This window comes from Tiliqua scincoides, chromosome 4, assembly GCF_035046505.1.
Source record: "Tiliqua scincoides isolate rTilSci1 chromosome 4, rTilSci1.hap2, whole genome shotgun sequence".
Taxonomy (NCBI): domain Eukaryota; kingdom Metazoa; phylum Chordata; class Lepidosauria; order Squamata; family Scincidae; genus Tiliqua; species Tiliqua scincoides.
Genome location: NC_089824.1, coordinates 190,228,996 through 190,241,302, shown reverse-complemented (window position 1 = coordinate 190,241,302; position 12,307 = coordinate 190,228,996). Strand labels below are relative to the sequence as shown.

The following is a 12,307-nucleotide window of genomic DNA, read 5'->3' as shown; positions in this document are numbered from 1 at the left end:
CACTTTGGAACTGAACTTTGCCCCTGCTAATTGGGTAAGAGGCATTTTTTCAAGTGGGTGCTCCTTTTTTTAGCAGGGGGAGAATAACTGGCCCATCTCACCCCAGCAGTGTCTGTTCTAGTGGCTGTCTGCTGGTATTCTTTTGCATTTTTTTAGATTGTGAGCCCTTTTGGGACAGGGAGCCATTTAGTTATTTGATTTTTCTCTGTAAACCGCTTTGTGAACTTTTAGTTGAAAAGCAGTATATAAATACTGTTAATAATAATAATAATAATAATAATAATAATAATAATAATAAATATGGATATCCCATTTTGGACCATACAATTCAGTCCTCCATATCTGCAGATTTGACCCACCATGGGTCCCGACCAGGAAGGATATGACTGGAGAAGTTTATTTGCATCCAGGAGGTAGTCTAAGGCACAAGGAGGCCGTGCACAGAAGGCCTTAAACCAACTTCTGGTTTTTGTGAAAACCAGAAGTTGGTTTCTAAGGCCTTCTGAGGCCTTGGGATGTTGCATTAGGCCTCCTCACACCTCAGACCACCCCTGAACCTGGGTATCAGCCTGAATAGCAGATTTAATTATTGGTGGTTTTCAGAATCTGTGAGGGCTTTGAGAACAGAACCATGCAGATGCCAAGGTCCGCCTAGTCATATAATCAGAAAAAACTCACATACTTACCTGGCAGTAAGTGCCATTAAAAACACTCTGAGACTAACTTCTGAGTAAACATGCCTGCATTATTTTTCAGTAGAGTGTGCTGTGTTTTCCATGCCTCAGGATATCCTCCTGCCCTCTACAGTCTCCAATGTGAAGATGACATTCTGTCCTATTATTTGCAGTGAAGCACTGACCTGCTGGGGAAGTATTCAAAGTGTTGAATCACTGATTTCACAACAAATGTGTACCAAACGTTTGAAGGTACTGAAGCTTGACTAACTTACTATGGGCCAAATGTCAGGAAGATTGAAAAAGCCACTTCATCATTGCAAACAAAAGCATGTTCAGGTTTGAAAGTGCTACACTTTGCTCATTTATCTACATATTGGGGCCAAATTTGGGGAAATAGCAGATCCTGAAAATCTGTATCCTATTTAGGATGATTGGGTAAATGGTGTAGACTTATACAGTCAACTCAGGCTGCTCTCTATGTGGCAGGCAGCAGCCATATTGAGGGCAAGGAAGAAAGATCTAAACATAGTCAACCCTTCAAAAGGACATGTGGTATGTTATAAAGCCAGTAAAATTGTCCATAGAAAACAATGACACTAATGGCAAATTAGTTATAAAGTACTTTATGGATTTTCTTCAAAACAACAAAAGAATGCACTTCAACACGAACTTAAGAGACCAATTCTATCCAACTTTCCAGCACTGATGCAGCCATGTCAACAGATTGTATGCTGCATCATGAGGTGGGGGAGAGCATTCAGAGGCCTCCTCAAGGTAAGAGAACATTTATTCACTTATCTTGGGGTTGCACTGTGGCTGCATCGGTGGTGGAAACTTGGATAGGATTGGGCCCTTAGATTTTTGAGAATAATTTCAAGGACAAAAACCCAAAGGAAACAATTATCTTTAACAAAAAAAAAAAGTTGAATATTTTTGTTATTCAGGATTCAGATAAAATTTTAAATTGCTGTTTCTCCCTTATTTCTCAAATGGATTTGTTATGCTTTTGAAAATGGTGACAGAGACTTTCTGTTTGTCCATTTTGCCTTAACAACATAGGTATGCCAGTGCCTATCTAATCTTTCTGCTGATGTGACAAGATGACAATGATACAGTTCCTGACTTGCAAAACTAGTATTCAGAGACTTCAACCCTCTCCACACTGGGAAACTTCAGAATCTGCCTCCTCAGTCCCGAGTGTGGTCTCAAAGAGCAATGCTCTCTTACTTCCTAAGAAAGAATTACCACATAAAGGGAATCCAACATAGAAAAGGTTATCCATATTCACAATTATAAACAAGTTGATTGAAGAATTATTACTACAGTGATTTCTGGAAAACGAAAAGTTTTACAATATATTTTATCCTGAAACTGAATTTTCTGAAAGACTTTGGCTTAAGCCATTTCTGCCCAATGTTGCATATATGCAACAGGGACCAAATGTATATGGGCTGGGCAAAAATGGGTTAAGCAGAACTCTCTCTATAATATCATATTCATCTGCCATTCATTTTTAGACTGTGCTATATTTAACAGTTCCAGGATTTGAATTGTTATATCCTGGTTAATCTCCCTGTAGGGCTTTTCCACCTTCTTTTTTTCCTCCAAAATGACAACTTTCTCACAATCATTTATAGGCACCACTTCTGAGTTCCAATCACTGCCACTCAGAAATAGCAGCTGTGCAAAGGAGGGTCAGCTGCCTCCACAACTTTATACTGCACTCTTCTTCTCCAAACCGCCCCTCTTTTAAAGAGTCAGGCAGTGGTACATAACTGCTTTGGCCATCTCCACTTCTAGCACAATCAGGCCAGGTGGGATAGAGTCTGATGGTCACTATGCCAGCAAGGTCAATTTTCACCAGCTATACTGTGACACACTACTAGTGGTACTACTTTGATTTGAAAAACACTGTTCTGTTGCATGCTGTGATTAACTGAAAAGCTTGCAGTTTTCTCACTGATGTATAAATTTTTCTCATTCTTAAGAGAATAGTAGTAAATTTATTTAAGAAATATTATATAGGCATTTTTGGTCATTAGAAAATTTTTTCTTTGCTATCCAAACAGCACAACAGTGATTCCCAAGTGACAAAACTTAGACTGTTCTTGAGCAGTGGTTATCAGAAACCTAACTTAAGAATTTATTGGCACCCTTCAACATGACACAGTTTTTGAACAGCAATGTTCAGAATCGCAACAGATGACACCTCTACATATTTTACTCACATTAATGAAATGAGCTGTGCAGATTAAAGAATTATCTCTGGTACTGAAAGATCTGCATGAATTCCTAGAATTTTTTTTTTTTTAACAGCAAACTCTTGACAAGTGACTGTCCTCAAGGAGGGCGCATCTCTGTGTAGCTGGGGATCTTTCATCACACTGGTCCTAAACAATATGGAACATTGTACAATATTTGAAAGTATTGCCTAGTATAAGGGATGGCTTGTAACAGTGCTGTAGTGCAGCTACTTGAAACGCATGTAAGTACCCTGTGTAGACCTAGTCCTGATGCATGTTTTATACAACAAGGACTACTTAGATTAGATGAGCAGTATTATGACAGAAAAGTATGCTGGAGGTCAAGACAGTGTTCGTGCTGAGAAATAGGTATATCATCATGTTCTGTTTCAAATCAAGCAAAACAATCAGAGATAGATATTCCAGAAAAAGTATAACCATCTTTAGTGAGACTCTGCCAAAGGTTGATTTTTTTAAAAAGCATGACATAGGCACTAAATTAAAAAAAAATTAAAAATCTTACTTTTAAATCTACTTAACCATTTTTACAAGCACAGTTTATTTTAATAGCAATTTGATGAAGCATCTATGTTTGTGTGTGTGTTCATGAAATAAGTAGGAAAACTGGCATTATTTGTTCTTGAAGATGATTATGGTAAAAAGTAGCCATTTATACCTTTCACTGTAAATAAACCAGAATAGGTCCATCACTGCAAAAGGAACACACATTAAAAGTCAAAGAGAAGCCTACACACTCAGACACACACATTAAATAAGAAAGAACAAGGTATATAGAACATGCTGACAAACTAAAAAAAGTTCAGTCTCAACCCTGTTCCTTGATCATTGTTTACATTACAAATAGACTCTGGAGAGAAATTTGCATTCATTCACAGTAAGGCTTTCAAGATATATGAAGTTTTATAGCATTTGTATTTTAAGGATTTAGGGCAAGTACATGTTTTCTACTAAATAAAAAGTTAGTACTTAAAAGGTTCAAAAATATACCAAGTGATTTTTTTTTACATAAATAAATTATATTGATTTTGGATTTAACAGCTGAAAAGACCTCTCTGCTTCCACTGGAGGCAAAACTGAACAAAATGTTAGTTAAACAGAGATAGCAGCATTTCTAAGAAATCTGTCAATAGTGATACATTATCTGTGCTACAGCGTGCTATTAAATAGGTCCTATGTCATTCATTTTTTTTTGTAATATCATAACCAATTGTATAAATTGCTGAGACTGATTCCAACCCAGTAAACCAAGAATAAATTCACTGCACTTAATTTTAGTTCATGAGTAACAGACTTCTTTGAGATGCTAATTTTAACATGTACATACTTTTAATCCCAATTGTATAAAAGACAATGAAAAAGCATCATAAATAAATAATGCAAACTGAAATAGTTATGTCAAAACATTTGGACCATCTGATAAATTAGCAAAAACTGTAACAGAAAAAAGTAAAAAATACAGTAAATTATGACAAACCAAATGTGAAACAGTACTAGCGTACACTCCCAAGCCCCTCTAACGGTCTGCCATTTAAACATCGCACCAAGAAGTGTTTTTTTTCTTCAAGTCTCAAACCATGAGCTGTATATTAAAACAAGCCCAAGTGAAAGAAAAGTGACATAGGAGTGGGGGAAAAGAGGACTTAATTGCCTGTGGAGGGTGTTTCAACACACTGAACTTTGGAAACTTGTTCATGTTTTTAAAAAGAGTTTCATTAAAAACACAAAATGTGTCTCTGAGATGTTGGGAAATATCATTCAACAGTGCAAGGGATCAAGAGGAATGGAAAGAAGAAGCAAAAATGTTTTCTTCACAGTCTAATGCTTAGAAATGGAGAATAAACTCAAGCTCTGAAACTGTCAACAGTCCTTGTCAAAGGCCATCTAAAATGGAAAGCCCCACACTACAGTATTTTAAAATTCTGTTTTCAAAAATAACATTTCTCAGGGAAGGAGAATTATGAAAACTCCAATCCAATTTTCACAAAAGAAAATTAAAGCGAGTGGTCTGTTGTTCATGGGGAAAAAACATTTTTCAAGGTCTTTGTGAGAAATGAATAGCAAAATGAAAAAGCAACTGGTGGTCATTGATCTATCAAGTCCCTCCCCTACAGCTGCAAAAACAAAAATGAAAAAGCAAGATGTGCGTCAATTTCTCAGCAGAAGGCCAGAAATGGCCTTCTAAGAATGAGAGAAAGGGCAACTGAAATGCACCTTAACATAAAACAAGATTTGGTTTTAGAAATATAAAAGTTCAGGTAATCTTTTCACTTACAGCAGTTTGTTTTCCAAAACTTTGTAGTGTGAACAGGAGAAAATTATATATCTACCATTAATGCCTTTTTTTAAAAAAGAAATGAATATATGCATTTTCAATCATTAGTTATATAGTTCTGTCTATACTACTATTCTAGTAACCATGATAAAATAGGGAAATACTTTAAATCAAAAAATACACATTAGCACTTACTATAACTGTGCTTTTTACCTCAAAATACAAGATTCTTTTTAAATTCAGTGTCATTGTAAAAACATCTACCTTTTCCTGTGTTTGTGTTTCTAACAAGAGAGAAGCACGTTCTTTTTCTATTTTTTGTTTTTGAACAAGCAAGCAGTTTTGGGGATGACCAAATACTTATTTACTACTGTTTGGGGGAAGACAGAGGGGTAACGATGAAGAGCTGAACAAGAATTCTGTGCCTTCCATACTCATCACAGAACACCGCTTATCTCTCTGGCAGGACCCTGCAACTATGAACATGTCACCATAGTTTTCTAACCAGGAATTAGGTAGATAATATTAGGCATAGAAACACAGGTTTTTATGAAGGTGACGTGGGGACAGAGAGCAGTAACAAATATTTATGGGATGAGAAACTTACAAGCCACAATATTTTTTTTCAGAAAGAAACAAAAGTTCTAATTGGGATCTTTAATTTCCTTTAACTCCTCCACCTCCTCTGCTGGTACATCATGTTCATTCTCTGCTGAAACAGATGGTGTTTGTTCTGTACAGTTTTGATTGTTTGCAAGTTCCTTGCCAGCCAGTAAGAGAGTTTCTGGTTCTGGATTTGCTAATTCCCCTTTAGGTTTCTTTCTCTTCCGCTTCTGGCTTTCTAGGTTTGTTGCCTCTGAGTGTCTGGCTTGCTGAAGGCCTGGCAATGCCATGCCAATACCAGGTGAAAGAAACATTGAGGGATAGATAAGTCCAGATGACATTCCTGGAATAAGAAATGGGTTAAAAGCTACAGGACTACTTGTAGTTATTGCAGGTTCTGACTGATCAGAAAATGAACTGGGACCCGACTTGTCTTCAGAAAGAGTTTCTGTTTTTGCACTCTGGTCATTCTGTTTGTTTTCAGCATCCTTTTCTGCATGTGATGTACCACTTTTAGTTGTGCTTGCTAATGAAGTTGGAGCGGTTGAAGTACAAGTAGTTGTCATTGATGGATTGAGAAGTCCTCCAACACCAAACATTTGTGGTACAGCAGTCATGCCTGGCAGCATCATTGGTAACATGCTCAGAGTGCTTTTGACATCCTCACCAGCAGGCACTGCTGCAAATCCAGCAGGAAACCCAACCAGCCCAGTTAAAGGAATGCCTTGCATGTTTCTCATATTTTGAAGTCCTACTAAATCCATTCCAGCAATAAGTCCATTCATGAATAATGGTCCCATTCCAGAAGATGCATCTGCTACTATGCCAGGAGCTTTAAAAAGTTCACTTCTTGGCCTCCTTCCTCTCCGTCGAGGCCCAGCATCTCGGAGTACAGGCTCAGTGAGAATACGATTAAACTTGCTTTCTGGTAAAAAACCCTGAAAATAAACAGAAACAAAACAAAAATTCCAAACATTACTTGTGTAATTTTAGGTACTGTATATAAATATGAATATTTAAAAAAGAATGTAGACAACCCCATCAATAGGATATTATTAATGTAAACATACAAACAGCCCTCCCTACTCTCCCATCAGAATTTTGTATGAACACCTGTTCCTGGACTTCATAGATAAAATTACTGAAACAATTAAAATATGTCTTGCTTTGTGCCCTTTAACAGATTAATACTGGTACTGTTTATCCTATTTTAAGATTACATCTTATTATCCCTAGCTACTAAATGTATATAAAAAGATCTTACATTGGAAGTGCTAATAACTGTCAAGGGCCTCGGTCCTAAGGAAAAGGTTACAGCCTTAACCAGATGTTTGGTGACAAGCATTTCTGGCCACTGCAATGATTAAAAAATCTAAGTACAATGATTATATACCACAGCTCAAAGCACAAATTATTTGGAAAGAGTGAATCCTATGAAGAGGGGTGGCACCAAGTTTGACCAGGTCAGCCAGTAGCCAAGAGCACACCCTCATTAAAGAATTCACCCAGCCAAGCCAACTTCTGAACTGACAATACCAGGTGTTATTGGTAGTATTCAATGCTCCATCAAGGAGTGGGCTGGGATGCCACAGGAGGGAACAGTGGGGGGTTTTGTCCCAGGGCCCCAGCAACTTAGCACTGCCTATGAATTAAGAGGCTCTTTATTTCCCTTGAAACTGATAAATTAGTGATTACAAAGGCATCTGGACACATTTTGAATGACATTTGGTCTTGTTGTTAGCAATGTGGAATCTCAGTATAGAAACCAGCTTTGCCTATTTAATCATATTTATTCAATGTTCTAGTCTCTTTTAAAGCTTAATGCAGGCCACTATTTTGAGTACCTTACCTACTTCTTTTATAAATATCCCAAGATTCATAAAATTCATATCTACGTTTTCCAGAATTTATTTAAAGAATTTATTTAAATATTTTCTCATCCTTTATACCTTTATACCTTATTGACATACACATACAGTGTGCTCTCATGCAACCTCTATCTCTAGCTAAATGAAAACGTAGCAGTCCTATTGGTACATGTACTAAATGTTTTGCTAACCAACTCAGGACAAATTCATTGTAAAGGGAGAAGAAAATAAAGATGACATGATAGAGATTTCTCCAAAATGTACTGAACGTTAACTTACTGAAACCTTAACAATGTCAGACCAGTCTGCTGCAACAGCATACTCCACATTCGCATCCAGCCACCTTGGTAACTCCTTCAGTGCTGGTGCCATGGCTCCCCCTAACTATAAAACACAGTAAAAGGGATGGCTTCAGCTACAGAAAAAGTTATGCAAAAATATAAAAGCAATATATGATTTAACATCTACCCTAAACAAAGAGCAGGTACAACTGAGTCCTCTCATTCTGCAAATTATTGCTGCTCAAAATTTTATCTTCATACTAAAAGGACTAAAAACTCAAGTTTTAAAAAAGAGAAGAAGGGAATTTAGCAAATTAAAATACTTTTCAGGCTATTATTTAATTTTAAGATTAAATGATTAAACTTAATATTTACTGATTCAGTTAAGACTCCTTTTCTTTTTTTGAACTCTTTTGTTTTCATGTTTTCTGAAAACTTATTTATTCTTGCCTTGGAAACCTTAAAAATGCAAGAACCTGAGGTTGATCAAAAAGTAGCACTCCTAATCACCAGAGCTACAGGGGCAGGGCTGAGGTTTAAGAGCAGTTTTGACATTCTGGAGATAATCTAAAAGTACCTTTCTTGCTCTCAATTACATTAGCAGTATTTGTTTGCCTTCAGCATGTAAAATAATTATAAACTCACTCTATAGCCTACCCCTCCTCTTAAGGTAAGACAAGAGAAACTTTGTGCCTGAGAATAGGAGTCTTGTGATTGAGATACAGAATAAAGATGCTGGACATTTCTGGCTTTCCTAGTTTTCTTTAATGTCTTCTATGTTGCACCTACCTCATGGTGCTTTTCTTCAAGATATGTTCCAAGAATAGCTGGTGTAGTCTCATCCTGCTGGCATCCCCTTGTTGAATACTCACTTCCCTCACAATGTCTCTGGTGATGATTGTAAAAATGCTACATGGTCCATTGCCTTCTTCCCACCCAGCAGATTTACAGGGATGAAAGAATGCAGCTTGTCATGTGATATCAGACATCAGACATACTGCAGACTTTTTTGTTTGGAGTAAATCTGCTAGCAGAAAATGTGCCCAGATTTAGCCTCCTATTTTAATAGCAGGCTCTAGCTTTTCACTGCCAGCAGATCTACTTGGGAGTGCCGTACTTATGCCCAAGTAATTCCTGAGCTATTTTTTTCATGTGGGCAGTCCAAACATGCAAAAAGCACATTGCCTTACTTTGGGAAGGAAAGATAAACTTGAACAAGATTGCAGAAAAGTGCTGTAAATGCTTCTGCTTACCCGCCGTCCTGTACCCTTATGGACCACAGGCACTCGCTCCTCTCCTGTGAGAGAATTTATGTCCAATTTGCTAGGATCCTTACAGCGCTGCCTCCTTTGTTTAGGCTTCTCTGAAAAATTCTGAAAGTCATAATAGAGAGAATATAAGTGGGAATTGCTTCTGCGTGAACACACACAAGATTGGAATGCAAGATTTACACTTACTGTGCCAAAGCCAGGGATTTCAAGAGTGTAATCAGACTGCTGTCTCAGCCAGTCCAGAAGACTCTTGTTTGGAATAATCTTCTCTGCCTGGGCATTACTGACTGGAACTGTCTGGTGAGTTGAGGTAGTGAGGGCTGGTCCATCAGGGTTAGGATTAGTTGATACAGTCTGAGTTTGATCTTCCTGAATAATGTGATGGGAAAAGGGAAAGAAAATACTTCTATTGAGATGCAGAAACTGCATTCTATTTTCTGTCCAGCCATAGAAAAGATCCTTGCCAAATCCAGTCTTTTTATAAGGATGATCAACTTCTTTAACCTTGGGGACCAGATCATCCTTGGCAAAACTGCTTAGGGACCAGACATACAACATCAGTTACCATCATGCCACTGCTGGGTGAAGAAGTGGGTGTGCGATCGCTTTCCCGAGGGTGCTTGTTGAGTCAGAAATGGCCCCTCATATGATGGTTTACTGCAGATGGCATAATGCTTCTGACTTGATGGGTGCTCCATGTGAAGTGGAAAAAGCTGCCCCAAGGCCTCTGCATCATTGCAGAGGATCAAAAGAGTGCTTTCCATACTATGGGTACCACTCAAAGTGCTGCTTCTGACTTGCGACACTGCCCTGTGAAAAATGGAAGGATGCTACATATGCCTCTGTGCTACTATACAGTAGTATAAGGATGTCCACTTGTTTCATGCTAGGACGTATAAGTCTATTACAAAATTCCTCGGGCATCATAACCACCTTTTCTGCAGGAGAATAGTCTAAAGAATTTTGTTGTCCTCACCTTCAAGAGGATCAGGGCAGCTTAAATTTCCATGACCTGCATAAGAAAAGTCTTTCTGCATTCCTTCTGGTGGGGATAACTGATGTGACTGGAATATGGGTTGCACCTTAGAACACTTCCGGATGCAACTGGAAGGCAGTTCAACCAGAAAGAAGTTTCAAACACTTACTGGCTCAGTGAGATGTAGCTGTGCTGCTGTTCTAAATAATAAAATTGACCCTACTATTGATAGAAGTGAAGATATTGTGAAGATAGAAGTGATAGATATTGATAGAAGTGAAGATTTATCATGGTTGTGGTATTCGCAGCATAACCTTTTTTGTACTGCAGTTATTTGAATTCTTTTTTGTATTGAATTAAGCATTAAGTTCTCTTTCAATTTACACACACACGCATTTACTAAAACACATTTTCTATAAGCCTGCAAAGTTGTGAGACATGAAATTTTTGAAAGATTTCCACAATTTTAACCCCCATTTTAAGTCTAAGTTTGGGCAGGAGGTCTGGTCTAGAGGGTAGAGCCCTCTAGAGGGTCGAGCCTCCATTTGCCTGAAGATTAACATCCACAAGGTCGCCAGTTCGAGGCCACTGGCACCTTGCGACCTTGAAGCAGCTGGCAAGCTGCAGCTGAGCTGTTCCATCTGCTCGGAGCGTGGGAGGATGGAGGCCAGAATGTTAAACCAGATCGGAGTGTAACACCTTGAATGTGGTGGTTCTTGAAAGAGAGAACCTTCTTTCAATTTGTAAAAATCCCTGCGTGGATTTAATAAGCCTGCCTGTGTAAACTGCCTTGAATAAAGTCTTGAATAAAGACCAAGAAAGGCGGTATATAAATACTGTATATTATTATATTATTATTATTAAATGCTGGTGCAGATACCATATTTTGAATGGTTTCACATTTGTTTTTCCATCTGTGAATTAACATATGATGCAGTCAGAAGATTGCAATAGCCATTTCTATTACTAGAAAACAACAACATGGCATTTTTCTGACCACAGTAGCAGCTGCTATAATCTGTGGGTCTTCACATCAGATGGTAATTCACTGAAAACTCAATTTCACCATCTGAGAAACAAACAGGAAATCATTCAAAAAACAACATCTGCACTGGCAGACGTGGTAGTATTTACACAGTCAGAAAAAAGCAGTCTGACTACTTCACAGACAGGCTGTGATTGTTCTCTTCAAGGCATGATCCAGGAAAAGCTTGATAGTGAAATGATGGTGAAATGTTTTGTTTTGCTGTTTTATCCTTTTTCAAATTTTGTCACTTAGCCTGAGTCCTAGAGACGAGTAACTAAAATATCCATAAATAAATATTCAATTCGGACACTGCACCAGGTAACAGTTCTCCAAAGGAAGACCAGAGTGCAAATGGGGGTGAAGATTATTACTCACCAGCAGCCCTGTCTGGAGACTTCTTTCTTTCAATAATATGAGATCTATCCCTTCCACATTTTTTCTTCTGCCTCGCCTCCTCCTCATGGCAGCATCATCTCTTCGGAGACTCCCATTGACGATCTGTCCTGTGACAGGATGAATTAACCCTGCCTGAAGTATACCGGATAAGTCCATGCCAAGGGTGCCTTGCAAAGCATTCACTGTCCCTAACTTAGGTATGCTTGTGCCCAAAGAGAAAGGAGAGCTACTTGCTGAGGAGCCATCAGGAACTCTTGTGAGATCCACTGTTGTGTCCCGCCAGCCATTCAAAACAATTGAAGGATGGGGGTGGGCTGCAACAAGCTGTTCAAGGTTACGCTGCTTGGCATCTCTTTCCATCTCAAATTCATATGGTCGCCGCTGCTTGTGTTCATCTTTGACAAAGGTGGGAGCCAGGAAACCTTCCTGTGTTGTAATACCAAGATCAGAAATCAGCTCACAGCTATGACAATTGCAGCCAGTTATAACTGAGAACCAAACTAGATGTGATACTCCACATTTTTTTTCCCAAGAGCACAGACTGGTGCAGGACCACTCCCGCAAACTATACTGAGGTTGCGGTATAGAAGTTTTTAAATCCTTTAACCCAGAACCATTTTCCTAATCTGCATTCTAGCCCCCCTTCCTGCAACTCTTGACCCTCTAAGACAG

The 12,307-nt window shown here is 38.4% G+C and overlaps 1 protein-coding gene across 4 annotated transcripts in view; it reads right to left on the bottom strand.

Moving 5' to 3' along the window:
* Window positions 1-1,336: 1,336 nt before the first annotated feature.
* CHD6 (chromodomain helicase DNA binding protein 6) overlaps window positions 1,337-12,307 on the bottom strand; it is a 160,963-nt gene continuing 149,992 nt past the window's right edge. For 3 of the 4 annotated variants that reach the window (XM_066625300.1, XM_066625301.1, XM_066625303.1), the window contains 5 exons: window positions 11,615-12,061; window positions 9,423-9,605; window positions 9,219-9,338; window positions 7,964-8,068; window positions 1,337-6,754 (listed from right to left, as the gene is read on the bottom strand). In XM_066625300.1, coding sequence (XP_066481397.1) covers window positions 5,858-6,754; window positions 7,964-8,068; window positions 9,219-9,338; window positions 9,423-9,605; window positions 11,615-12,061 — 1,752 coding nt within the window. In that variant the 3' untranslated portion in view covers window positions 1,337-5,857. The remainder of the gene's footprint in view (window positions 6,755-7,963; window positions 8,069-9,218; window positions 9,339-9,422; window positions 9,606-11,614; window positions 12,062-12,307) is intronic. The other variant, XM_066625302.1, reaches the window with a different exon arrangement.